The following is a 27,355-nucleotide window of genomic DNA, read 5'->3' as shown; positions in this document are numbered from 1 at the left end:
CAAAAGTAAGAGCTGCAGGTGTGAGGGGAGTCTTCACAGGCTTTCTGTTACTCCCTGTTGCCATGGAGATAATGTAATATAGAATTGACATGCTGGATGTCCTGAGAACCATTTATTGGAGCATCAGATAACCTGCAGCCCCTGAGGTTTGCCACGGGAAGGGTTCACAGCAGGAAATGAGGCACCTGCGCAGTAGTCATGGCAACATTTACTCTTGCGTGAGGTGGCTACAGCCCGATCCTGTTAGCCCTAGCAGATCATCTCGCTGTGTCACGGCAGGCAAACCTTATCACAACATCCCACCGGCAGAGCGGGGCGCAGCAGGGCACGACAACCCGCTGCAACCAAACAGATCCCTATCACCCACATGATCCCTGTCACACCACAGCTATGAAAAAGAGTAACAGATCAGAGCACATGGCTATTGCTTTCAATTTAGGGCAGATTTTCAGGAAGGTATGCATGACAGTACTCGCATGATGTCTGACGGTGCAGTATTTGCAGAACCAGAACTCCCTCTAGTGTTGGCTTGAGTGAAAAGCAATACATGCTGTGTTGCAAATCCTTACTACATAGCAGGTTATGAGTTGCCGATATCTGTGTGCAAAATACAAAACTATTACAGTTTTCCGTGTGCTGTCGATGGACACGATTCTCCACAGTGAAATGCACAAAGGAAGATTTAGAGCGTATCACAGCTGCAACACATTAAAAATAAATGAGGACAAAACGGTTCGAGAAACACCAAAGAAGACAATAAATAATTGATCTAAAAGAAAAATATTTTGCTGGCCTTTTAAGGTTTGGTTGGCAGTAAAATCTTGTATAATAACTGCAAAAACAGAACACTATAAAGACAGTGTATAGTATACTACAGTAAGAAATTGGGACAGATCAACCATAAAGAGTACTAAGTCTAAATGACTTAAACTGACTTATGATAAATAAAGTGCTAAATTGAAATAACAATGACCTGCAGTGAACTTTTATTGTTAAAAAAAGCAGGAGGATATATTAAAAATATTAGAATATTTCACAAATGTATGGTTTGCGAATGTGTTTGTTAATTGTGTATTCATTCTTTGTATTAATGTGCTGTTAATAAATATATTTCTCAATCTAAAAATGCTGAACAGCTGACAGATTTTTATCCAAGATTTGTATCTAAAATATGTGTTTTGTTGCAGCCAGACGCTCCTTCTGACGCTCCTTCTGCCCCATCACTACACGGGCCTCCGCGCCCTGAAGAGGAGGATGATGGGGACCTGAACAAAGCGTTGGGGGTCCAGCGCTTCGAGCAGATCCTCAGCCCCGCTGCTGCTGTGCCTGATGAGCAGCACCACAACTACCACGAGGAGGACATTGAATGTAAGCCCGTAGTGATCCCTTTAGCCGGGGCATTGTGACAAATAACTGTTTTCGTATGAAAGTAGCTCATGTCTATGGATCTCTGCTTCACCTTCCCTCAGACCACCGTCACTCCTCGCACCACATCCACAGACCTCTGTCCAAACTGCCCTCCGAGGGACGCAGGAAGAAGAGCAACAAAAAAAGGAGGAAGGATAAAGATCACAAAAGCAGCCATGCTCCCAGCGGCCCCATAGAGGAGGGAGAGGATGAAGAGGAAGAGGAGGAGGACGGGACAGAGACTTCTGGTCCATCTGAGACGGAGAGAGTGAAAGATGTGGAGGTAATCATTCTAATTCATACTCAGCTTTGATGGACACATATCTCCAAGGGCTGGATTCAGCATTATACCTTTACTAAATATGTATCAGGCAGTATTTGACTATGGGCTTATGTTGTGTTTCATGTTTATACAAAAACTAGGACTTCATGTAAAAACTATTTTGGATAGCTTATGCATAAACAGCAAATCGAGATTGATCATTTGATCTTGTCTCGTTAAAATGAGAGTATCATTCAATAAAGGAGGGCAAGGTGACCTTTAATGTCCGATGTGAAGTTAATGAGCTCAGGAATGCTGTAAATGGCCGCAGTTCATGCTCCAATACCCAACCTGCTCACACACTGTATTAGCATTACCATATTTTCCAATATGAATATTTCAGTATAGTCTTAATCATTCATCAGTGGGTTTCAGGTTGGGTTGTTATTATGCTTCACAAAATGAAAACTATGCCCCCCCGCAGAGTGTGCAGAACATGATTCGGATACGTTTTTTGACTCTAATTTAACTTGATACGTTTATCTGTTTTGACTGTATCTGTCTCTGTGTTTTCTTTTTATTTGTTACTTAAAAAAGCAGCCTTGTTGTTGCTCTCTTATCCCATCACATACATTATACAATATATTGTTTCTATGTCCATCAATTGTATGAATAATAATAATAACAATTCACATATTTATTTAGCGCTTTTCCTAGTGCTCAAAGCACTTTACATTACATTATATTACATGTTATTTATAAGACATGTAATACATTCAATACTGTGGACAATACCCACAGGCGCAATTTACGTTCTGTTTTCCCTCAACAGTTCTTTCTTTCTGATGAAGACCAAGTTTCCAAACGAGGCCAAGAGAGCCCCCACTCTGCCCGTGAGCTGGAGATCGTGCCGCAATCTGGGGTGGGAGCTGATACTGAAGATGCATCTTCCTCAGAGTGAGTCTAGTTCTTGGACTTGAAAAAGGAGGCGTGAGAGACTTTATAATCATGCTTTACCCGCTGTGATGATTGCATGTTTTTGCCATGTTGCTGAAATGTATCTGGGACGTTCTGATTGGGCGAGATGGCTCAGGCTCATGTTGATTGGCCAGTGAGTACACACTGTACGTAACCATGTCTCAGGCATCCAGTGGGCCTGCTGTGCATGATCCGATAGACTCGAGTAATCCTCTCCTCAGAGACCCATATATCACCTGTTGCTTTAGACAACAGCACACCTCAGCAGCCCGAGGCTCCATCCATGACATTTACTGTTCCACCTCATGAGGGTCTGATCTGAGCAGGGAGAGAGCTGCGTATATACACCTTTCGCTTGTTTGCAGTCGAGGGAGGAACAACCTAATAACAGCGGATTTGTTTTGTAAAACATCTTGAAGTAAGGGGTAAATAATAGACTCAAAAGGTTATTTTTTTCTAGTCTTGAAATGATGCAGGCAGCTGACATTTAAAGGAAGGTGAGTTCATTGTGTTTATTTCAAAAGTGCCTTGAAGGAATTTGCATTAGCCGAACATCTTTATCTGCCTTTTTGAAAGATTTAAAAAGCTAGCTAATTATATTTTTGAGATGCAAATTATATTTCTTTTTTATAGGACTACCATTAGTGGGGTCTAATACATCAATCAAAAGATGATTACCAAAGTCACAAGATATCAGTGGTGTGACAAGCAAATCACCAATACAAGGAGAGCAGTCGAAGATACTTTGTTATGGTTCAGACTCAGGCAATAAGTTAGTAATAAAGTGTCCTGTTTTTCTGCTTTTATCTAGTAAGCCAGCGTCATCCGCCGCGTCCAGCCCCTCTCCCCAGTTGGTGCCCCCTGAAAGCATACCTCTGGCCCGGGTGTCCACCACCAGCCGCAGCTACGACCTGCAGGATCGCCGGTGCACAGGCAACATGACGGGGGCCGAGCAGGCCAAGTACCAGCGCATCCCGACCGACGAGAGCGAGGCTCAGACGCTGGCCTCCGCTGACCTGGACGGCATCAAGAGTGAGTACAGATCGATTCATACTTTATAGATTTTGTTCTGAGAAAAACCTTCTCCCCGTTGGACTTTAGTGCACCAGGTGGCCAAAACAGACACGGATTGACTATTTAAATACATTATTATGTTTTAAGTGCATACCTAGGACATTTGGTGGAATACAAAGGTCACCGCAATATGAAATACCCCTAAAGCTAGATCTCAGTGTTTGCTTTTGTGGGGTTATTATTCCTGATTAAAGCTCGTTGTTGTAGTGTTGAGAAGAAAAACAGTATATATTATCAGAATCACAATCATATTTTCATATAAACAAAGGGTCACATCTGTATGTGTAAGGAGTTGCTTGTAGTAATGATAACAGTGAAATTAACTTTGTTGTCAGTGATAATATGTCTTGTATTTACATGTTTTCCCACAAAGGATTGCATGTTTCAATTTTAAATATTATTACTGTTGGTCAATAGCAAAAAGATATATAGGAGGTACAGGTAAACTGTTATTTTCTATATTCAAACAATTCAATTATACATTTATTCAGCTGGAAATATAGATAATGTATTGTCCATCTTAGGGCTCTCTTGTATGATCTACTTCAGGCAGGTCAATGTTAGATGTGTTGCTGCTCAGATGCCTGCAGAAACATCAGGGCGAGGGAATGGGGGGTGGGGGCTCATCTAGTCCCTTCTACATTGCAGTGGCTCCCTGCTGCCCTGTGACGTGAATCTCCCGGCCCTAAAAGCAGCCCCACGCTGGGGCCGGAAAGATTTACGTCAGGGAGTCGACCCCTCAGCAGCAAGCAGCAACTTATCAGAGAGTGTGGCAGACAGGCCCACATTATTACTGTCAGCTGAGGCCCCTGGACCCAGGCCAGAGCCAACACGGTGGCTAATTGTGAAACCTGCATCTCAGTTCACACCCTTTATCGTGAGCAGAATGGAACAAAGGGACGAGTTAAGCTTAAATGAAGGCTGTTGATGGAGTTAGAGACGCTTAATATACCTCTGATAAGCCTGAATTACAATTGCTGGCACAAACCTGAATGACCTTTCACGACTGTACATGTCTTTAAAGAAGGCCCACTATAATCTACCAATAACTAAACGTAAGGAGACTTTTGTCCCTGCTGCCATTGGTTGGCTTCTTCAGTATTAAATAGTGGTCTTTGTATTGTGTTTATTGTACATGTTGTAATGGGGGTCTGATGCTTACAGCTGGCCGTAGAACAATTGGCCTCTCCAGGTTAGAAAGTTATCCATGATCCTATTTGCTCATTTTGGGGCTCAGTGACACAGAGTAGATTCCCCCGACGGGTTCATCGCCAGATATTCTTTGTCTTTGTCTGCTTTCATCTTCTTCCCGCTACTGTGAATCATCCTGGGAAAGTGTCTGTGCCTCTGGCTGCTGCTCAACAATAGGAATTATTAGATCACTGTCCTTCCCCTTTTGTCCGACCTGAGCGAATGAACACCTCTGCTCGCTGATGCATTCTGATAGCTTCAGCGGGGTCAGGCGCCGGTCAAGAAATTGCAACGTTCCCCAATTTGTCAAAACTTGCAAGATGGGTGCTCCAGTGTGAAGGTGGCACGTAGTCAGACACCAGTGCCAGCTCTAACCCTACGCCCACCACGAAATCCCCTCTTGCTTCAAAAGCAGCATGCCAGGTAGGCTGTTATCTTAACACCAGGGGCTGCCCAAGAACTCAGACATCATGGAGCGACTTGACCAGGGACCATCTCGGTAAAGCTACAATAAGCAAGTTCAAATCTGATAGTCTATATCTATTGTTCTGAACTTGGAATGACTTGCTGGTTTTACATATGAGTTGAAACATTGATGAGGAACCCTAAAAGCATCACTGTTTGTTTCATAGGACATACACTCTCTGACAAAGGTAAGGCATTCTTGAAGGTTGTTGACAATGAAAGATTTTTGAGAGAGAAGTTATGGTGCTCAATGTGGTTATACAATTTTTACAATAATATTCTGCCTAGCTTTCACTAATTGTCGTGTTCTCATTGAATGAATCAATCAAGTTTTTTGATCTTTGAACTCTCTAAACCTGATTCAACCATTCCTAGTGTTGTGTGAGTGCCATCCGGTGTGTCTCTCCACATCCTTTTCACTGCCTGCTGTGCTGGCAGCCTGAGTAACTTTACTCCCCGCTGAGGGACCACAGACAAATAAAAGCATGGAGGCCTGGCCCTATCTGACCTGTTGCAAGGTCAATGCGTGCATGCCAGAAGCACAACACATAGGGAATCATTTTTCAGCCTATGTACTGTGCTGGGGTCTAATTTCAATGGATATTATTTCAATTGAATTGCATACACTGTTTGTTTTTTGGTCAGGATGTTTTTCAAGGCTGGCTGACGTCAAAAGTAATATCTGATTCTTAATCTTTCACACAACTCACCAGTCTCTTCTTCTCCACCAGGTCATCGTTTTGAAGATGTTCCCGGCGTGCGCAGACACCTGGTCAGAAAGAGCACCAAGGGTCAAGTGGTGCACACCGGCAAGGACCACAGAGAATCCATCACTCGCAGCATTAAGAAGGACCGGACCCCGCATGAGGTGAGAAATCACAGTATTCCTTTTCATCCATCCTCTGCCTTTCAGCCTCACAAGAATCTATATTTATTTTGGCTTTTAAATTATGTATCTGTATCAAAAATAGATAAAGGACTGGGGTAGAACATTTACATTTTGCTGACATTAAAGACACATTATCCTTACGTTGAGCCCCTAAAAAAATAGTAAGGTAAAATTGTTGAATTATTTTTTTACTCAACAGAACTGTCACCTATTTTGCAATTTATTTATTAAATGTTAGTATGATAAAATGGAAATTGTTTTTTTGAAACCAAGATAAAGGTTAAAAAAATTATGAAGTGTTAAAGATTGTTTTAGATAATAAAAATACTTTTTTCCCTTGGTATTGTAAACTATTACATTTGAAGCTTACAAATGCTCCTTTCCTGGAACAACCCACACAAAAATGGTCTTAAAGAAATAAAATACATTCATATTCTGACTGAAGCTCCTAAATATGAAATTAAAAATGCTATATGAATTATCATACAAATTTGCATTTGGTATTTCAAAATTGCTTGTTTTGTTAAAACAACATGTTGTGTTGTATAGACTAAGAATACAGGTATGTGTTTTCTGATGCTGCCAATGATAACTTTACCCTAGGAAAATAACTAGCTGCAGTTCTATAGATGAAACCTTAATTGGTCTGAAAATGACGGATTGTTTACTCGGCAGCTGCTCAAAGATGATTATACTTCAGGCTTTGTTGCCCCAAAAATTACACAAAATTGTAGTCCTGGGAAAAATGTTCCCTTCTTTTCCTCTCTCAAATGTAGCACTGCTTTGTCTCTTTGTGGATTGGACAGGGAGGAAAGAAGACAATTAAAAATGAATGAATGAGTTCTTTCCTTTCACACACGGAAAAGAAAAAAGAAGGGAGAGTGAAGCTTAGGTAACCAGAGCTCCTGAGAGAGAGAGAGAGCCATGTTTTATTAACACACACGCACATTCTCATACTTGCTCTCAGCCTCCAGTAGCCTCGGGTAAACAACAGGTGCCTGTCAGGTGTGTGTGACCAAGAAGAGTTACCTGTGGGTTTGTCTGTAAAAATGTGAGGGTCCCCTCCTCTGTGCCGGCTGTATAAGTGTTTGAGTCCTCTCCTGCGCCGTCTCGCTCCTCCAGCCGTTACCAGTGGTTCTGTATCACTCCGCCTCGGGGCAAAAAGGCGCCCTGCTGGACATGATGGACTCCGGTAAAATGGCTCGCTACCAGAAGGTGAGGCTGGGTGACCGGCCAGCGTCAGTTTTGATCCGTGTGAGCGTGATTTCACAAGCATGCGGCAGGAGAAAATAATTTCAGGGTTTTTCAGTGGTTAGGTCTTCATCTCATCTCACAGGGAATGTTGACTGACCCGCATGGTGTTCAATTAGTTACAGATATTGGATGCAGAGTGAACTGAAGATGACGGTCTCTCCTCTGACTTTTGTCATTGGCCGTTCTCTTAGTTTTCTGAGTTGAAGATCTAGGATAATAACATAGACAGGGTTTACTTACGTGTGTTGGGTGAACTTAAACAAACCGGTAAGCATGGATCTATGATTTTGTTTCCACCACTTAAACACGTTTGTATCAACTGGCTCGATAAAGAAGTGCCTTGGCTATAAAGTTGAAGTGTTAAGGCGCATGCTGTTTCTTCCATGGACAATATGGATATTGTGAATCTCATCTACTGCTGCATGTGTTCCCGTGTGATGTTGTCCCCAGGTGTTTGTGGAGCTGAATGAGCTGACTATGGATAAGAACCAGGAGATGTCTTGGAAGGAAACGGCTCGATGGATCAAGTTTGAGGAAGACGTGGAGGAGGAGACGGACCGCTGGGGGAAACCTCACGTGGCCTCGCTGTCCTTCCGCAGTTTGCTGGAGCTCCGAAAGACAATCTCACACGGTAAGGGAACAAAGAAAAGTTAACTGTGGACATTTTCAAAGCCTGAGAGTCAGTGTGAGGCAGTTCACAAAGTACTTAGCCCAGTGTGTGTGCATCCACAGGTGCAGTGCTGCTGGACCTGGACCAAAAGACCCTGCCTGGCATCGCCCATCAGGTGGTGGAGAAGATGATTATTTCTGACCAGATCAAAGCTGAGGACAGGGCCAACGTCCTGAGGGCCCTGCTGCTGAAACACAGGTGACTTAAAGCACCAGACTGCAACAAACAAGCACAGGATTTCCCTTTTTCAGATGATAAAACTAACCCAGTGAGGTGATTTCCAGCCACATTGATGGATGTGCAAAGTTGTGTTTTATGCCTGGCTTTCTCTAGTAGCTACGCCTGTATTTGATGTTCATTTTGCTAAAAATGTTATTTGTTCCCCCCTTTTGTGTCATTTGAAACACAGAAAGGAAATGTTTGGGAGAAACAGGGATTAAATGAAACAATGGACGTAGAGGTTTATGTGTACATGACTTACGGATGTTTTTATTTAATATAGTAGCATGTTAACACAAAACTAAATATTGCCTTCCAAAGCTAGTACTAGTTCCTACTTTTAGTGATAAGGATACTTTCCCTTCTTTCTCACTGCTGCACAACTTCCTGCTGCTAGGTGGCTTCACGCGTGGTCACTTCCTTTGTTCCTCCGACTCACCCTCTCTCTTCCTCTACCTGCCTCCCCTAGTCACCCGAGCGATGAGAAGGAGCACAGCAGCCCTTTCCCCAGGAACATCTCGGCGGCCAGCCTGGGTAGTCTCATCCCACATCACCACAGCGCCAACCACTCCCACCAGACAGATCCTTCAGTGACCGACCCGCTCATGGGCGCCGTCCCAGCGGGGGACTCAGAGACACGCATTGACATGGACAAAAACGAGGTAGGTCCGAAGTGTTTTCTCAATAAAGTCACAGTTAACATTTTTCTTCATTATCCTGACTTTGCTTCTTGTGTTGCTTTTGGTTTACCACAGAAAGAGCCGTCCGTGGTGTCTGGTATGCATCGCTCCAAATCCAAACATGAGCTCAAGCTGCTGGAGAAGATTCCTGAAAATGCTGAGGCCACTGTTGTCCTTGTGGGTGAGTTATCTCCTCCTAACTCCTTCCAGTTCAAATACTCTGACTATTTCTGTGTGTACGTTGACTGTTACTTCCCGCTGTCCTTTAGGCAGTGTGGACTTCCTGGAGCAGCCCACCATGGCGTTTGTGCGGCTGCAGGAGGCCGTGGAGCTGGAGTCCGTCCTGGAGGTCCCCGTGCCGGTCAGGTTTCTGTTCGTCCTGTTGGGACCCGCAACCACCAGCATGGACTATCACCAGATCGGACGCTCCATCTCCACACTCATGTCCGACAAGGTGAGGTGTAGACATTGTTTAGATACCGACCCTAATCACATGACGATGAAATCTCACCTACATAAAATCAGACAAACCACAAAACACCCTATTATTGAGAAGAAAATCTAATTATATGTAATTATTTATTTAAATTCAGGTACAATAAAAAGCTCACACTATACACTTCCAGGTACAAGTGCCAAACCTTCCACCCTGTAATTTAGTATATTATCTTTTAAAGACTTGATCATTCCACTGAAGCATCAACTTGTATTGTCTTTCACCTCCAACACCTGCTGCTTTGAGTTATCAATAACTTTCTCGAGAGCTTTGAAATGTAATTTTATCAGCAAGTTTGCCACCTTACTTGGTAGAAAAGTAAAAAAATCGAATGGATTGTTGCCAAATAAACTTAAAAACAGACCTGCAAACTGGAAATAAGCAGAAATATAGTTCCACCTTTTTGCTTATTTTATTGGTTCTATTTGTTTATATCATGAATCGTCATCCAGCAATTCCACGAGGCAGCCTACCTTGCAGACGACCGGCAGGACCTTCTGAACTCCATCAACAGCTTCCTGGACTGCAGCATCGTGCTGCCGCCTTCAGAGATGGGAAGCGATGAGCTGCTGCGCTCGGTCGCTCGCTTCCAGAGGGAGATGCTGCGCAAGAGGGAGGAGCAGGGGGTCAAACTGACCAAGGAACCTAAAAGCATGGAAGATAAAGGTAAGCATCTCCTCAAATATTGTGGCCTTTATCAAAGGAGATTTGTTTGCTTATATCGTAATTAATAACCCACTCTTTCCCATCACAGAGGCCCTCCTTACACCCTTAAAAAAGTCAGACGACCCTTTGAAGCGCACCGGGCGGCCTTTTGGCGGGCTGATACGGGACGTGCGTCGCCGTTACCCAAAGTACCTCAGCGACTTCAAGGACGCTCTGAACAGTCAGTGCATGGCCGCCGTATTCTTTATCTACTTTGCTGCTCTCTCTCCAGCCATAACATTTGGAGGCCTACTGGGTGAGTGTGAAAGCATGAGTTATTCACAGTTCATCTTCTCATGTGTCAAACATCTTTCATGCTTGTGTCTTGATAGGTCACAGGCTTAAACCTCGTTGATGTTCATTAACGTCTTCCTTTGCTGTGTGTGTCTGTTGCTAGGTGAGAAGACGGACGGTCTGATTGGTGTTTCTGAGCTGATTGTGTCCACCGCAGTGCAGGGTGTGCTCTTCTGCCTGCTCGGAGCGCAGCCGCTACTCGTTGTGGGTTTCTCGGGACCCCTGCTGGTTTTTGAAGAAGCATTTTATAGTGTAAGTTGTTGAATAGCAAATACAATTTTTAACTATTTCTCTAAAGCTAGACTCAGGCAAAACAAAACAAATAAGTATTATTCCAACAGTGGTGTAACAGAACATATGTTTAATGCCTTACATTCAAGTGTCTATGGCTACTCTGAACATTTTCCAGTGGATGAATTGAGTTTCTTTGGTCTGTGTCCTGACAGTTCTGCAAAGCGAACGAGATGGAGTACCTGACGGGCCGCGTCTGGATCGGGTTCTGGCTCATCGTCATCGTGATCGTCACGGTGGCCTTTGAGGGAAGCTTCCTGGTCCGCTTCGTCTCCCGCTTCACCCAGGAGATCTTCTCCTTCCTCATTTCCCTCATCTTCATCTGCGAGACCTTCATCAAGCTTGGCAGGGTACGCCTGAGACCTGAAATAAAAACTCCTGATTACAAAACGTTTTTGTTGGCCAGCTGAGCTCACGTCCCTGACACTAAACTGAACAGACTAATCTTGGAAAGTATTCAAAGCTCGAGGTTTAAACCAGTATGTTGTTCTAACAAAGGCACCTGAAAGCTTTTGTGATTGATTGTCCCTGAAAGTTAAATGGATTAAGACTTTGACTATTATCCCGGCATATGATTTTCGAAGATTTGCTGTTTTAGAGTTTATGGCACAGACATTAAAGGCATCTTAGATAATCCAATTTTTCACAAAGTGTTGTTACCTTTAAAAAGTGATAGACGATTATATTTGTGTGTGTTCTGTTGTAAAATGTTGTGCTTTAATTATAACCCTCTGTGCTTTCTGACAGATTTTCAAAGAGCACCCCCTTAAACGTTGCTCCCTCAACAACGGCACACAATGGGACTCAATGGTAGAAAATATCACAGTCGTCAAGGGCAACATCACGCTGCCGATGACAGTGGGAGCCCGAGGGGAACCCAACACTGCGCTGCTCTCTCTGGTCCTCATGGCCGGAACATTCTTCATCGCCTTCTACCTGAGGAAGTTCAAGAACAGTGCCTTTTTCCCTGGCAGGGTGAGGAGCTTACTTCACTTTAAAACTGTCCTGCAGCATTAACTGACATATATATATTTAACCTTCCTAAAACCTCTTATCATCATATATCAAGGATCCATATATGTTTTCACAATCTGTGAAGTCAATTATTGCATTAAAACTTCTTTAGAGTCAGAATAGTCATCTTATACAATGAAATATTTTCAATTAAGAATAATTTGAGCCAATCTAAAATGCTCTGGTTGTTAAAATGTTACCAAAAGGTCCATTCAAGCTGTTCTGGAGCTTTGGGTTGTATCACATGATTATGCATGGGTTTGCCATGTAGAATCTTTCTATTATTTTAGAAATAATTATTTATTTATTATTATTATTATTTTGCCGCTCTCCTCACCGTTGTCACAGAGGCCGTCCAGCACAGCCAGCCTTCGTTTCACCCCCCCTGCCAGACATCTGGCCGCGTGTGGAGGCCACTTAGAACGAAGGCTCCGGTGGCTACTTGGGCTTGAATCCTTAGAGTGGAGGGCCACTCGGACACGGAGTGTCCTGGTGTGCCCAGCATTGGAGGAAAGCCTAGCGGCCCATCTGCTCCCGCTGACAGCCAGGTGGGCAGAGGGGAGAAGGCCCTTGCCCCCGCTGTCGCGTGACCGCGAGATGCTTGAATATCTGGATAAGATATTCAGGCTTGGGGCGCAGATGGCGGCGGCGGCGGCCAATAATCTAGGTGTGCTGGGAGTGTCGCTGATTTCCCCTCAGCAGGACACTCCCCCCGCCTGAGGACGGGAGTGATAATTTGGTCCGCTGCGTGGGCCAGATGAATAATCTGGTCCGCTGCGTGGGCCAGATGAATAATCTGGTCCGCTGCGTGGGCCAGATGAATAATCTGGTCCACGGTATGGCTACCGCAGCCGGTCGAGTGATGGCCCTGACCACCGTGGCGTCGCGTCACGTGTGGCTAGGTTTGAACGCACTGACCAGAAAAGACAGAGATGATCTCCTTGGGGCCCCCGTTGCCACGGAAGGGCTCTTCGGATCGATATCCTCGGTCACCCAGCGCTTCAGCCGCCTGGAGGGGGAGAGGGTGCAGCTCAGCCGTATGTTGCCGCTGGCTCGACCTCAGGGCACGCCCTCTGCCTCCGCGGTCAGTCCTGAGGTACCGGTTCAGTACCGGGCCCACAAGGACAGACTGGTCGAACCCGGCGGGCTCCCGCTCCGGTTCCGCTGCAGCGAAGGGGTGGGGAGCTCCGTCTTCCAGGAGTTGACTGGCGGCGGGAGGAAGCGTCCCGGCAGAGAGATGGGAATTCTCCGGCCAAGACTCCCTCCACATTCCGGGTCTGGAAAACAGGGGGGCCGACCTCATGTCGAGGGGCGAGTGGGCGCTTCACCCGGAGGTGGTGAAGTGGATCTGGATCCGGTTCGGGACAGCAGAGGTGGACCTGTTCGCCAGCCGGTGCAACACCCACTGCGCCCTGTGGTTCTCCATGGCTCTGAGCGACGACCGGCCCCTGGGGGTGGACGCGTTTGCACACAAGCCATGGCCAAAGAAGCTGCTTTATGCCTTTCCACCGTTGCGTCTCATTCTCCAACTCCTGGGGAGAGTGAGGCGAGAACGTCTGTCAATCATCCTGGTAGCGCCGGATCGCGTGGGGGGAACCGTGGTACTCAGAGATGACACAGATGAAGGTGGGCCAGCCCTGGACGCTCCCCCAAGTTTGGGGGCGATCTCTCAGGAGGCAGGTGCAATCGGGGCGTTACCCACTCTGGGCCAACCTCTCCAGGCTTGTCTCCTGAGAGGGACAGGCTAAGGCAGGGTGGATTGTCTGATAGTGTTATTCAGTCTATCAGGCAGCTGGAGCGGGATCCACCACAGCCTGTTACAGGCCGAAGTGGCTGGGATTCCTGCGATGGTGTGAGGAGCGGAAAATAGAGCGCCTATATTGTGAATTGGGATCGGGGCAACCCTCAGACTGAACCCCTCCTTCGTGCCCAAGAGCTTAAGGAGTGCGTTCAGGTCAATCTTCCACCCCATAGTGGGGCGAGGGAGGCTAAATTACACCTCCTCTGCCCTGGGCGTGCGCTGTCATATTATGTGGAGCGCACGGCTGCCCTTAGACACACGGAACAGCTGTTTGTTTGTTTCGGGGGTGGGGTAACAGGAAAAGCTCTGTCCAAGAAACGCCTGGCAAGCTGGCTCTTTGAGTGCATTGCACATGCCTACGGACAGGCGGGGAGAGCCTTCCCCACGGGGGTCCGTGCACACTTTACACGAGCTATTGCTGTGTCAACAGCCTTATTTAACGGCGTGAGCGTGGAGGACATGTGCACGGCGGCATCTTGGTCAACGCCAGGCCCCTTCAATGCGCTTACGTTTTTCCCCGGGGGACGTGACGCCCACATGGGCCCATAGGGGCTGGAGGATTCTTTTTCCCCTGCTTTGGGGCAGGAGGGTGGAGTCCTCCACGTTATAGCACACCTCCGCGGGGTAAGCGCGTCAGGGTGTGCTCTGTCAGCCGCAGCCTCTTTTCTCTCCACGGTTACGACCGAGGGAGAGGTGAGTGAGGCGCAGCAGCTGCTAACCAGAAAGCGGGTCAGAAACAGTGAGGTGGAACAGTGTTGTTGTGGGACGACAGCGCGTGTATACATCGGAGCCTGTGAGAGATATAAAGAGGGGTTACCTTTGGTAACCCTTGTTAAACACAGGCGGAGCCCTCTACCTCTGGTCTACCTTCGACGGAAGCGTCAGCCAATCAAATCATATGTCAGTACAAGCTCTAGCCAATCAAACCGCGTGCTTGCGTCTCCGGGGCGGGAGATTCATGTGATTGGTTGTTGGTCGAGTTTCAGACACGCCCGCCGGCAAGCTTCAACGCATGCCGCCGTGTGGACGCTGCGTTATGCGGTGAGATGCACACACATTCAGGTAGGCCCGCCCAGGGGCCGGCTACGTCTAGCAAGTCTCAGTGAAAGAATGCTTGCATGATAGGATCGAGGGGAGTACCCTTAGAGTCCAGTAGAGGGCTCCGCCTGTGCTTATACAGTGGGGCAAAAAAGTATTTAGTCAGCCACCAATTGTGCAAGTTCTCCCACTTAAAAAGATGAGAGGCCTGTAATTGTCATCCTAGGTATACCTCAACTATGAGAGACAGAATGAGAAAAAAAAATCCAGAAAATCACTGTCTGATTTTTAAAGAATTTATTTGCAAATTATGGTGGAAAATAAGTATTTGGTCAATAACAAAAGTTCATCTCAATACTTTGTTATATACCCTTTGTTGGCAATGTCAGAGGTCAAACGTTTTCTGTAAGTCTTCACAAGGTTTTCACACACTGTTCCTGGTATTTTGGCCCATTCCTCCATGCAGACCTCCTCTAGAGCAGTGATGTTTTGGGGCTGTCGCTGGGCAACATGGACTTTCAACTCCCTCCAAAGATTTTATATGGGGTTGAGATCTGGAGACTGGCTAGGCCACTCCAGGACCTTGAAATGCTTCTTTAAGAGCCTCCTCTGTCCTCCACTTGTTAACTGTATTAATGGCACCTGTTTGAACTCGTTATCAGTATAAAAGACACCTGTCCACAACCTCAAACAGTCACACTCCAAACTCCACTATGGCCAAGACCAAAGAGCTGTCAAAGGACACCAGAAACTAAATGGTAGACCTGCACCAGGCTGGGAAGACTGAATCCGCAATAGGTAAAAAGCTTGTGTGAAGAAATCAACTGTGGGAGCAATTATTAGAAAATGGAAGACATACAAGACCACTGATAATCTCCCTCGATCTGGGGTTCCACGCACGATCTCACCCCGTGGGGTCAAAATGATCACAAGAACGGTGAGCAAAAATCCCAGAACCACACGGGGGACCTAGTCAATGACCTGTAGAGAGCTGGGACCAAAGTAACAAAGGCTACCATCAGTAACACACTACGCCGCCAGGGACTCAAATCCTGCAGTGCCAGACGTGTCCTCCTGCTTAAGCCAGTACATGTCCAGGCCCGTCTGAAGTTTGCTAGAGAGCATTCAGATGATCCAGAAGAGGATTGGGAGAATGTCATATGGTCAGATGAAACCAAAATATAACTTTTTGGTAAAAACTCAACTAGACGTGTTTGGAGGAGAAAGAATGCTGAGTTGCATCCAAATAACACCATACCTACTGTGAAACATGGGGGTGGAAACATCATGCTTTGGGGCTGTTTTTCTGCAAAGGGACCAGGACGACTGATCCGTGTAAAGGAAAGAATGAATGGGGCCATGTATCGTGAGATCTTGAGTGACAACCTCCTTCCATCAGCAAGGGCATTGAAGATGAAACGTGGCTGGGTCTTTCAGCATGACAATGATCCCAAACACACCGCCCGGGCAACGAAGGAGTGGCTTCGTAAGAAGCATTTCAAGGTCCTGGAGTGGCCTAGCCAGTCTCCAGATCTCAACCCCATAGAAAATCTTTGGAGGGAGTTGAAAGTCTGTGTTGCCCAGCGACAGCCCCAAAACATCACTGCTCTAGAGGAGATCTGCATGGAGGAATGGGCCAAAATACCAGCAACAGTGTGAAAACCTTGTGAAGACTTACAGAAAACGTTTGACCTCTGTCATTGCCAACAAAGGGTATATAACAAAGTATTGAGGTGAACTTTTGTTATTGACCAAATACTTATTTTCCACCATCATTTGCAAATAAATTCTTTAAAAATCAGACAATGTGATTTTCTGGATTTTTTTTTTTCTTCTCATTTTGTCTCTCATAGTTGAGGTATACCTAGGATGAAAATTACATGCCTCTCATCTTTTTAAGTGGGAGAACTTGCACAATTGGTGGCTGACTAAATACTTTTTTGCCCCACTGTATAACAAGGGTTACCATACGTAACCCCTCGTTATATCTGAAAGAGAGACATGAGGGTGGTTTCATTTTTGATATTTTCTTCAAAACTTGTTTATGTTTTGGGAACATCATTTGACAAAACAGTCTCACCGCTCAGCTTTTCTAGATCATATCGCACAATTTCCTTCTGTTTTTTTAACTATTGCTTTCAGATTTATGTCCAAACTTCCAATCTCTAATTTGTGTATTTTTGTTGAAGTTGTCATTGAAAAATCACACACTGTTACAAATGTTTTGATTATGATTGTTATATATAAATATATGTGTGGTATGATATAAGAAGCTGCCAGTTGCCAGTGCTCATATTTCGCATTTTGTGGGTTTCAGTTGCGCAGGATGATTGGAGATTTTGGCGTCCCAATTGCCATCCTCATCATGGTCCTTGTGGATTACAGTGTAAACGACACATACACACAGGTAAGAACTAATGTCTAATTGAAATGCTTGACCTTTGGCTGATAAAGATTCACAACCCAGACAATAATTTGTCCCACTCATTCCAGAAACTGAGCGTTCCCAATGGTTTCTCTGTGACCAGCCCCTCGAAGCGTGGCTGGATCATCAGCCCTCTGGGGTCCAACGGGGAATTCCCCATCTGGATGATGTTCGCCTGCTGTCTGCCCGCTCTGCTCGTCTTCATCCTCATCTTCATGGAGACTCAGATCACTACGTGAGTTACAAGTCCCATCAAGGATGATTATGAGTCAGTTATCACATCTTCGTGTCCCATAAAGACATCTTAAGAGTCTTTTTGTTTTGAACAGGATTTTATATTAAGATTTGATAGTCTCATATATAATATTGTTGCAATTACCAGATTATTAGAAAACAGTGATATAAATATACTTTATTTTTAGGACCTTTCCTACATAAAAAGGGAGTATGAAGTGCAGGAATCACACGTTATAAGGTTTATTTAATATCATTTAAGGATTCTTTATTAAACTGTTGATACCTTATTACAACTGTTACATTCAGCTACCTCAGTAAACATTGCTCTAACTTTGCCAGTCTTCAAGTTTCTAACTAAATACATTTTATATTGAATATATGCCTTATACCCACAGCACCAAGTCACCCTCCTCTAATATTGAAGCATTAAATAAAGTACATGTCGAGAAAATCATCAACATTGGTATTTGCTTTTATCAGTATCACTCTGGATGAGAATCTTTAAATCTATGAATTTCATATGTACAATGTATAAAAAGAAGGATGATTAGAAGACATGTATCACAAAGAACTCACATGCTCTGACAGTAAAATCATTTCAACCTTACTCCCCCCCCCCCCCACTCCCTGCAGTCTGATCGTGAGTAAGAAGGAGCGCATGCTGGTGAAGGGTTCTGGCTTCCATCTGGACCTGCTGCTGATCGTGGTACTGGGCGGCAGCTCGGCTCTGTTCGGCCTGCCGTGGATGGCTGCGGCCACCGTCCGCTCGGTGACCCACGTCAACGCCCTCACTGTCATGAGCAAGGCCGTCGCCCCCGGAGACAAGCCGCGCATCCAGGAGGTGAAGGAGCAGAGGGTCACTGGGCTCCTGGTGGCCATCATGGTTGGTGAGTGTGACATCTCATTCTCTCCAATTAAAAACAGAGATCTATTTGGAAATGGAGGAAAAGGTCTAGCAAGTTATCTCCCGTTTCTTCCTCCCACAGGTATGTCTATTGTGATCGGGGACCTGCTGCGTCAGATCCCCCTGGCGGTGCTGTTTGGGATCTTCCTCTACATGGGGGTGATGTCCCTTAATGGGATCCAGCTTACAGAGCGGATGATGCTGCTGCTCATGCCACCAAAGTATCACCCGGACCACACCTACGTCCGCAAGGTAAGAACGCGCTTTAGTTCTTATTCAGGCTTATTTCTTTCTTATTCAACATACCTTTCCAACAACCGTCAATAATTGTGCCAGTCTGGTGAGAGGTTTAATCGATCTTCTCTGTTTCCTCCAGGTGCGTACGCTGCGCATGCATCTGTTCACCTGCATCCAGGTGGTGTGTTTGGCGGCTCTGTGGGCTGTCATGTCCACCCAAGCGTCCCTGGCCTTCCCCTTCGTCCTCATCCTCACCATCCCTGTGAAGATGTTCGTGCTGCGCCGCATCTTCACCAGCAGAGAGATCGCATGTGTAAGTTGACCACAGGAGGGAGCAATATGATTATTAATACACCATTATCCCAACCTCACCTGCAGTACCTGCAAACTCCTGAATCATTTAGTTACAGCTTTCAAAGATTCATCGAAAGCAGGAATAAGTTGAATAAGTATTATTTGTCTACATATCTTCTTTTTTTTATTATATCCATTTAATTTGTAATTGTTGTGACACGTGCATGTCTTGCTGCAGGGTTGGATTTGCAATGTTTTTTTGTAAGCTGTCTTTTTACATCATACTTGTATATGTTTAACATCTCATATTGGTTAACCACACAAGTTCCTCACAGTAAGAAAAATAATTTAATGTCGTTTTTTGCACTGCTTTTGAATGCAACTATACAAAAGTGTACCAAAAACACTGAAACATTTCATCTACTACAACTTAAAATGTAAAAAGTAAAATGCTGTTTTTACTTTGTCATCTTTTCATGTTCTGAGGCTTTCTAGGAATTGTCTTCAGTCGACTTTAGAAAGGTTCAGAAAGTTCACTAGAATTCATCACAAATTACTCCGAGACCTTATAAATTCATGCCTCCTAGCGAGTGTAATATTATTTAAGAACAGTTCTCCATTCAAATGTGTTTTTTAAATATAATGTGTCTCTTCCAGCTGGACGCCGATGACGCAGAGCCCAAGTTTGACGAGCGTGACTGTCACGATGAGTACTCGGAGATGCACATGCCTGTGTAACTCGCAGCAAGGCCTGGTATCAACACTTGAAACACTCATCACTGTGCACCCTCTTCATCATCACTAAGACTTTTGAACGTTCAGTATGTCTGACGACTTGCTTCAACTTTAACTATTTAAGTAGTTTTTTTTATCAGATTGTTGTGGATTTCCTGCTGGTTAACGGCACTAATTGAAACCCAACTGAGGAGATCAAAAAATCAACGTGTGTTCACTCATACTATACTTTTAAATATATATATATATTTCAGGGGACAAGAGATTCTAAATCGAATTATCTCGAGCTCAAATTATATGCTATTACAGTAGATAGATTTGCAAGACTTATTAATTTTAGCCCTGAAAGGTTTCTCTGATTCACATTGAATATGTGGAGGATATATGGGATACATTCTTTTATATTAACACGTTGAGTCATCGCTATTCAAGTTTGTCGCTTTTTTTCATGTTTTAAGCTCACCAAGCGCCTTAAGAAGGAAATAAAAAGGTATACTGAGTTATCTTTTCCTCATTCTGTCTCATTTCAGACAGTTTATCACTTTACTTGCCTCCTGAAGCTCGTAGCACTTTTTAAAAAACCAAATCTGAACAATGACTGTATTTGATGTAATCACTTGTATCCCCACGTACTCTTGAATCCTATAAATATCTATGTTGCTTTAGTTTTCTTCCTAAACAGCTATCTGGGATTGATTTTAAGCCTGTTCTTCTTCCACGATCTTTTGTTTTACTCAAAAGCAGCAGTTTAGATGACAGTTAGGATTGAATGGACCTGCAGTGAGGTAAGATTACCAGCAGAGGGAGGTGATGATGAAGGAAAGAAAGAGCTTCTCTTTCCACTAATGACATGAAATCATGTGATAATAACATCAAACTAACACAGTGGCATAATAAATATACTCTAAATGTCTCTACGCACATGTTAAGGGCACTAATGAATTAATGTAGACTTTGTTTTCACTTTGGGTGTTCTTAGGAATCACTGTAATGTATTGGTTTCTTTGTCCAAGTGCCAAATGTCTTGTGTAAATAGTTTTGTGATCAGAACAATAAGCTGCAGTCCAGCCATCTCACAGTTTCAGCCTAACTTAACCACATTTCATCGTGTAACATTCCTTATTTTCTCACAATTGTGCTATTTCTTTTGGCATAAACACATTTTTTCAACATTTCATTCACACTCAAATGAACTCGGTCGACCAAATTTCCACCCAAGCTGTGTAGACAATCTCAATATCCATGCATTACTGAGAGGGAAGGCTTTTAAAAATATAAATATATGTCTTTTTTTGTTTTATGTCATGTTGTATCAGTGTGACATGGATTAGTTAAAGCTTTGACTGTGTCAAATAACTTAAATTGTCAGTCCTCTGTTACTCTCGAGTGTGTATTTCAGACACTACTGTCCCATCTCATTCTGACTGTCGTGAACCTCTGCCTGTTTGGTGTCACAAAGGTGCAAAATCTCAAGTGCCCGAGGGACCATAAAGTGATCAGATACAAGTGTCTGTTCCTTTTGTAAGGACGAGACGCATGTTACATTAGTTTGCACTTTGAGACGCTCATAAATCAAACATCTCTCCATTATTTATCCGTTGCACAATGACACATTATTGCTGCTTTTGAAGGTTTATCACATTTAACAGTTTTCTTTTTTTTTTTTTCAAACTCCCATTTGGCTGCATCATGGCCGTGGACACTGAAGGGTTAATGAGAACTAGGCAGTGTCGGTTTTATTTTTGCTTACTGTGCCTGTGGATTGAGTGAAGTTGGTCTGTGTATGCCAAAGTTTCTGTGGAAGTCGTGAAATGATGATACGATGTGTTGGTCCATTTCAAAAGCAATACCAAGTCCCAGAGGCTATTGCTGGATTTCTGTTGTACATTCATGGTTAAAATATTGATGACAAATAAAACCTATTTTCTATTTATCCTGGCTGTTTCTGTTGTGTTTTCTATGTTCAGTATGTCAGAAAAACACATGCAAATGGACAAAACAAAATAGAATACAGAAAATGGTGTTATTCATGAGGTGACTTTTAGTGTTTCTGTATTTGGTTGCATTTTCTCTGTTTTCAGTACTTCTTTCCCCACGTGTTGTGAGATGGGTGAAAGTGTTTTCTTCACTTTGTTTTGTCTATTTGCACGTGTTTTGCAGTGCATTGATCTTTCAGGGTCACCATACAAAAATAATCATGTAATAATCTGCTGTGAATCGACACTCAAATACAGACGGTTGAAGCTTAAAAAATAAGTAGTAGCTTTTGAGGACCTGTTTTTCCAGATCCTCGGGGAAAAGAGGGCTGGATGTTCTTTCCTGTTCAGTGAAACTGTGTAGAGTGGGTGGGCCGCTGCACTATCCCCTCAATCCCATTGTTACAGACAAAGGAAAAAGAATGGCTGCGTTTTTGCTGCTGCTCGTCAGCTCTGGAGTCTTGTTCTTTTCCTCTAACGCACAGGGGGCTTATGAAAGACTTCCTGAAAACTACAAGAAAGGAGTGGATATAGCCCTGGAGAAGCTGGACTCTCATGCTGGAATCCAGCACCATTTTCTCTTCTTCAGAAGCATCACAAAGTCAGACATTGAGGTACAGTATTTACTGACATTGAGTGTTCTTTGTTTTCTAAAGTGAGAAACCCTAATTTACAAAGAATGCACAGAATGTATTGGAGGACACGCCTTGGGGTTGTTTAAAATTGCTCGAAGCTAATCCTCCTCTTTTTCTCTTCAGCCTGGTTTTGATGTGACATATGTCTACCACCACTTTTACCTTAAAGCCACAAAGTGTCCCAAAGGAACGGTTGACTCCACAGCGTGTCAGTTCAGAAATGATAGAGTAAGTGTCGTCTGGTTTACTGAAATGTAATGAGTGAAATATGTTTATCGGTGACTGCCTGCTCTAACTTGTCTGTGCTGTTTTCTTTGTGTGCATTCATGCAGCCGCTGATAGACTGTGCCGTCTGTTACAAAACATTTAGAGAGGAAATTGAACAGGAGCCCAAACCATATGTTCACTGTGTCCACAAACCGGCCCTTACAGAGGTTAGTCTGCCTACCTGACAGACACTATTGCCTTTGCTGATGTCAAAATACACTGCAAAAAGAAAATATAATTTCTTGAAGTTGAGATTTTATCTTTTTTTGTTCTGAATTGCAGGACATGAAGACAACCAGATTAAATCACTGCAACACAATGGGCTACAGGAGTGGAGCCCCAACTCTGCTAGCATCAACTGGAATCGATTAATTATTCGAATGACTCATTTAGTTCTGATCTATTGAAACAACGTTTAGATTTTCTTTTAGCTATATTTTTTCATAAAGCACACTATTTTAGAAGTATGTTTATTTTTTGTGTCTTTGATTTATTGATTGCTTCTTTTGAAATATGTTAGAATTACATTTTCTGTGTTTTTGTGTAACAAAATTGTCAATAAAGTTTCATTTGTGAAACCTGTTTTCCGTGTGTACAGTTTTAGTGTCTTTTTTTTCTAAGGGAGAAGGCCAGCTTGTTTACAAATCAGTATAAAGAAAAGTATCAACAACCAAACTGAAAATGTATCCATACACCCTAATGACACATCCAGATGGACTGAAAACTACTGGGCCCAGGATCGAGCCTTGTTGTACGCCACAGTTTGTCATGGTGTTTACCTAGTCCAACAAAACAGATCTCTACTGTCCTGTGAGGTAAGATGTAAAACACTTGTGCCAGAGAGACCCACACTTTATATACTGTAGTCTGTGGACAGTGTCAGAAGAGTGGTTTACTAAATCAAATGCTGAATCTAATCTAAAATAAATAATTTGAATGAAAAACAACAAATAAGTGGGGCCCCTTGTCACATTCCAGTGTCACATTGAGTTGTTTTTCCTTCAGTTTTCTCTTAGTTTATAATGTTGCACACACTGTTGAATTATATAATATATTACAACAAATTAAGTCATATTTTCATTAAAATTGTGAGATATGGCATATTGCTCTTCTAGATGTATTTGTTCTGTTTTTCCACCGTGCTAAAATACTCGTGCTTTTCATTGTCAATGTTTATCTTTTGTTGTGGCTTATGTTTGCAGGATTTTCACTACTACTACCACTTCTACCTTAAAGCCAGAAACTGTTCAAAAGGAACACCAGACTATGTTGGTACAGGTAATGTGGATTCCAAAGGAGAGGGCCTGCTCGGACTCATCTGGGCTTTTTGCCACGGCTGTAACAAAACATTCAAAGAAAAATTGAACTGGAGCCAAAAAAGCATTTTCACGGTGTCCACAAACAAGCCTTAACAGAGATAAGTCTGCTTACTTGAAGAGCACTTTTAGATAACTATGTAAATGTCAAACCACACTGCACAAATCCAACATAAGTACTTGAAATAGTTTCTGACCTTTTCGACTCATTTCCACTTTATGTTTTGTATGGCAGGTAAACATGATGGCTAACAGAATTGGAGCCCCAACTCAGGCATCAACTGTAAAAGGTAAGCAATTTGATGAACAGAACTGTCAATAGAGTTACATTTCTCATCAATCAAAAGTTATTTTCAGTTTGTAAACTATTATGAATGGGCTACTTATTTAACTAAGGTCAGTATTGCATGGGATATAGTTGTTCTATACTTTTCTTATTGTTAACAAATTCAATACAAAGACCAAAAACAGGAAGAAAAAAATGAAGTTAAGAACAAATGATTTAATGACCCAATAGTGGTGATGATTAATCACTGCTTAGTTCATTTAAAAAGAAAGAAACCATCACAGTTATAGTAAGTGACCTACTTTCCTGTAAATGCAACAAAAGACTTGCTGAAGCAGAGCCTAAAGAGTTCACTGGTCACGGCTGACCTTTGTGTTCCTCCAGGGGCCTAAGCATTTTCATGGAAATGTAGCTTTGTTTTGTGAAATGAGATAACTAATCCAAGTCGTAATACGTTTCCAGGATATGAGTGTCATCCCAATTCTGGTAAACAGTTTCTTCTCAAGAAACTCCCCGGTGAGTGTGTTTTGTTGAAACAAGAATAAATCTGTCTCCCCTTGGGTGTTACGGGAATTTGGAGATAAAACGTAAACAGTCTGTGCAGCAGGCATCTTGATGGTCCGAGTACTGGGTTCATCTTGTTACTCATACTGCCATAATAGGACTTGTTTTGCCTTGGTGTATTGATCCCGCAGAGAGAGGAGGTTGTTCACCCTTTGAGCCGAGCTGCTTTCCTCACACACTCGGAGGAAAATGGCTGCTGGGTTGCTGTTGCTGTTTTGTGCCGGAGCTTTGGTGTACTCTGCCAAGGCCCAGGAAACTTATAATGGGCTGTCTGAGGACTACAAGCAGGGAGTGGATCTAGCCTTAGAGCAACTCAACACCCATGCTGGGGTGCACCACCATTTTCGCTTTTTGAGAAGTCTGGAGAAGTCAGATATCCAGGTAAACATGACTTCTTAGTTTATGATATAGATATACAATTATTGGGAAGTGATTGGATAGGAGATTTTGGGGAAATATTCTCCCAAAAGTATCGTATTAAAGCCTCACAGATACACATGTATTTGTAGTTCTATAAAAAAGCAAGAAAATGCCTGAAATTCAGTTTCTTTTACTTCTCAGATCAGATTGAATACTTTGGCACTCCTTCTGCCTTCAGGGAATTCTGGTTCATTCTTGTTTTGAGTTCTGCTCAAGTAATGTGGGCTGGGAATATTCAAATGTCAGGAGTCGGGTTTCGACAAAAGATAAGGTGTAGATCTAATGGAATGTTATTCTGAGAGTTATCCAGAGGAAATGGTATTATGATTTTCTTATTGAATGGTTTCGGTTGTTACTTTGGTTACTTTTCTGTTGAAAGACTGCCTGCTGAAATATGAGATGGCTGTAAACATGTTTTAACTCCTCAGCTCACAAGATTATCAGTTAAGCAATCAGATGGTTTAAACTGATATCTAAACCCAATCCCAGCCCATTTCAAAATGGGCTAACCCCAACACTAGCCTGGGACCTGCAGGGTTAGCTTAATGCTGGGTTAACAAGGTGTGTGTCAAAAGGGCTTAAGTTATCACAGTCACTCTTATCACTCCTATAGCCCCGGTCTATGAACACACCATAAGTTGACTGTTGGCTCTAAAAGGAGAAGGAGAAATTGAAGGTGTCTTTCACCTGCCTTTTCGACAAGCTTGTGAAGCTTTGATAATGGAATTAAGTGAAATGGTTCCAAAATAGTTTTTGCTTTACCTTTAAATTATGAAGTACTCAAATTAAACCAACAATACGTGTAGTTATCGGATAGCTAGTTCAAGAGGTTTTCACATCCATTGGGAAATGGATGGAAAGGGCGAGGCTTACTTCAGTAGCTACTTTAAAAAAGGGCAAATTAACTATACATTAAGTTATTTACTTTAACACAGCCTGTTAGAAGAGTGGTCCTATGACATGTACAATTGCGGCATGGATTGCTATGAAATCTGGAATGAACATTCATGGTCCTCAGAGGATGAATCCTGAGACCTTTGGTGAAGTCCTCCAATGGCCATGGTAATATAATAAATGACCCTGTGCTCTCTTGCAGTCTGGATTTGGAGTGAGATACCTCTACCACCACTTTTACCTGAAACCCACCAAGTGTGCCAAAGGGACAATTGAGTCGCTCTCCCAGATTTGCGCCTTCCGAAATGACAGAGTGAGTGTAATTCAATGGGAGAAACCTTAATTGTGTATGTTTATACAGCATCCTGATGCTTTTTCTTTGAATGACTTCACAGCCCTTGATGGACTGCGCAGTTTGCTACAAAACAGCTGCCGACCAGATGGAGACCAGCCCAAAGCCCTATGTTCACTGCATCCAGAAACCGAGACTCACAGAGGTATGATCATGTCCCGTGTTGCATTGTGGGTAATGTAGGCCTCATGTATGAACAAGGGAGATTTATTTGACTGTACTAATTGATATCTTGCAAGTTTAATTAAATAATTGACACTGTTCACAATGAAACCAGGTGATGATAGGTGTTGCTTTCTAAAGGTCATACCTGAAGTGGCTATTCTTTTGTTTTAGGAAATGAGGACAACTAGGACAGAGCACTGCAAAAAAATGAGTTACAACAGCGGAGCCCCGACGCTGTTGGCATCTACTGGCTAAAAAAAGAAGATGTAAAAACAACAATCTTCTTAAGTTCAAGAAATCTGTATTTCACCGCTGCATGCTTATTTTACATAGTGAACTAACTTTGAAATGCCTATTGTTATTTCTCTTACAGGCTTCACGTATAATACACACACAGACAATTCTCTGCTCTGAACAATCCTTCTTTGCTTGTAAAATCACTGTGTGCAAGTATAACATTGTGTAATAAAAAAATAAAATTATTTGGATGAATCTGAGATGATTGTGGACTTGAGAAATGCTGATTCCTTCCCAGGCTGAGTTTCTCAACATTGTTATCCATGTGAAACAACAAGCTATTATTAGCTACACCGTGAGAGTTGTGCTCTTTCTCATCGCAGGAGGGTATGATACGACGCTGAAGTTGGCTTCCGATTCAGAGCATCCGATTCGGCAGTTAAAGGGAAAGTTAAGGGACATTTAATTTACAGCGCTGAGCGAACAATCCTCCGTGTTTGAACCTCTTAAATCGCTGCATAGCCGATTTATTTGGACTGAATTGTCCCAGAGAGTCTAAAGATTATTTATAACCCAGTTTCAGATTTGTGAAACCTTTATTCTATTTGTGAAAATACAAAAAATTGAGATTTCAGTGCTTTTTTCACATGTAGACCACATTAGACCAGGTCCTGATCTAAAAC

The 27,355-nt window shown here is 43.2% G+C and overlaps 2 protein-coding genes across 6 annotated transcripts in view; both read left to right on the top strand.

Moving 5' to 3' along the window:
* Positions 1 to 21,493, top strand: part of slc4a2b (solute carrier family 4 member 2b) — a 43,905-nt gene extending 22,412 nt beyond the window's left edge. The window contains exons 5-26 of one of the 3 annotated variants that reach the window (XM_079661690.1): positions 1,188 to 1,368; positions 1,470 to 1,690; positions 2,502 to 2,626; positions 3,459 to 3,679; positions 6,109 to 6,245; positions 7,389 to 7,481; positions 7,971 to 8,151; positions 8,253 to 8,388; positions 8,879 to 9,071; positions 9,165 to 9,270; positions 9,359 to 9,543; positions 10,038 to 10,251; positions 10,340 to 10,546; positions 10,688 to 10,836; positions 11,031 to 11,225; positions 11,623 to 11,850; positions 17,046 to 17,135; positions 17,222 to 17,388; positions 18,024 to 18,277; positions 18,377 to 18,546; positions 18,671 to 18,844; positions 19,483 to 21,493. In XM_079661690.1, the coding sequence (XP_079517816.1) occupies positions 1,188 to 1,368; positions 1,470 to 1,690; positions 2,502 to 2,626; positions 3,459 to 3,679; positions 6,109 to 6,245; positions 7,389 to 7,481; positions 7,971 to 8,151; positions 8,253 to 8,388; positions 8,879 to 9,071; positions 9,165 to 9,270; positions 9,359 to 9,543; positions 10,038 to 10,251; positions 10,340 to 10,546; positions 10,688 to 10,836; positions 11,031 to 11,225; positions 11,623 to 11,850; positions 17,046 to 17,135; positions 17,222 to 17,388; positions 18,024 to 18,277; positions 18,377 to 18,546; positions 18,671 to 18,844; positions 19,483 to 19,563 (3,708 nt within the window). In that variant the 3' untranslated portion in view covers positions 19,564 to 21,493. Of the gene's footprint in view, positions 1 to 1,187; positions 1,369 to 1,469; positions 1,691 to 2,501; positions 2,627 to 3,458; positions 3,680 to 6,108; positions 6,246 to 7,388; positions 7,482 to 7,970; positions 8,152 to 8,252; positions 8,389 to 8,878; positions 9,271 to 9,358; positions 9,544 to 10,037; positions 10,252 to 10,339; positions 10,547 to 10,687; positions 10,837 to 11,030; positions 11,226 to 11,622; positions 11,851 to 17,045; positions 17,136 to 17,221; positions 17,389 to 18,023; positions 18,278 to 18,376; positions 18,547 to 18,670; positions 18,845 to 19,482 lie in introns of all 3 variants that reach the window. The other 2 variants (XM_079661692.1, XM_079661691.1) reach the window with 2 other exon arrangements.
* Positions 21,494 to 21,810: 317 nt separating this feature from the next.
* LOC307026353 (uncharacterized protein) lies at positions 21,811 to 26,932 on the top strand. Of its 3 annotated transcripts, none has more exons than XM_079661694.1 (9): positions 21,811 to 22,150; positions 22,295 to 22,399; positions 22,504 to 22,605; positions 22,721 to 23,894; positions 23,990 to 24,044; positions 24,503 to 24,985; positions 26,121 to 26,231; positions 26,314 to 26,415; positions 26,607 to 26,932. In XM_079661694.1, the coding sequence occupies exons 1-4, from the start codon at positions 21,959 to 21,961 to the stop codon at positions 22,808 to 22,810; spliced, it is 489 nt and encodes a 162-aa protein (XP_079517820.1). In that variant the 5' UTR covers positions 21,811 to 21,958; the 3' UTR covers positions 22,811 to 23,894; positions 23,990 to 24,044; positions 24,503 to 24,985; positions 26,121 to 26,231; positions 26,314 to 26,415; positions 26,607 to 26,932. The 3 variants fall into 3 exon arrangements, with proteins under 3 accessions (XP_079517820.1, XP_079517821.1, XP_079517819.1); XM_079661695.1 differs by having other exon boundaries at positions 22,721 to 24,044; positions 26,607 to 26,701; positions 26,809 to 26,932; XM_079661693.1 differs by having other exon boundaries at positions 22,721 to 24,044.
* Positions 26,933 to 27,355: the final 423 nt, after the last annotated feature.

This window comes from Notothenia rossii, assembly GCF_949606895.1.
Source record: "Notothenia rossii genome assembly, chromosome: 12".
Taxonomy (NCBI): Eukaryota; Metazoa; Chordata; class Actinopteri; order Perciformes; family Nototheniidae; genus Notothenia; species Notothenia rossii.
This window is presented reverse-complemented; position numbering and strand designations above follow the sequence as displayed.

Excerpts from the sequence above, each read along its gene's own strand:
- LOC307026353 (XM_079661694.1), top strand. The coding sequence starts at position 21,959 with ATGGCTGCGTTTTTGCTGCTGCTCGTCAGCTCTGGAGTCTTGTTCTTT. Across the intron at positions 22,151-22,294 it reads TCACAAAGTCAGACATTGAG|CCTGGTTTTGATGTGACATA; the intron begins GTACAGTATTTA and ends TTTTCTCTTCAG. Across the intron at positions 22,606-22,720 it reads ACAAACCGGCCCTTACAGAG|GACATGAAGACAACCAGATT; the intron begins GTTAGTCTGCCT and ends TCTGAATTGCAG.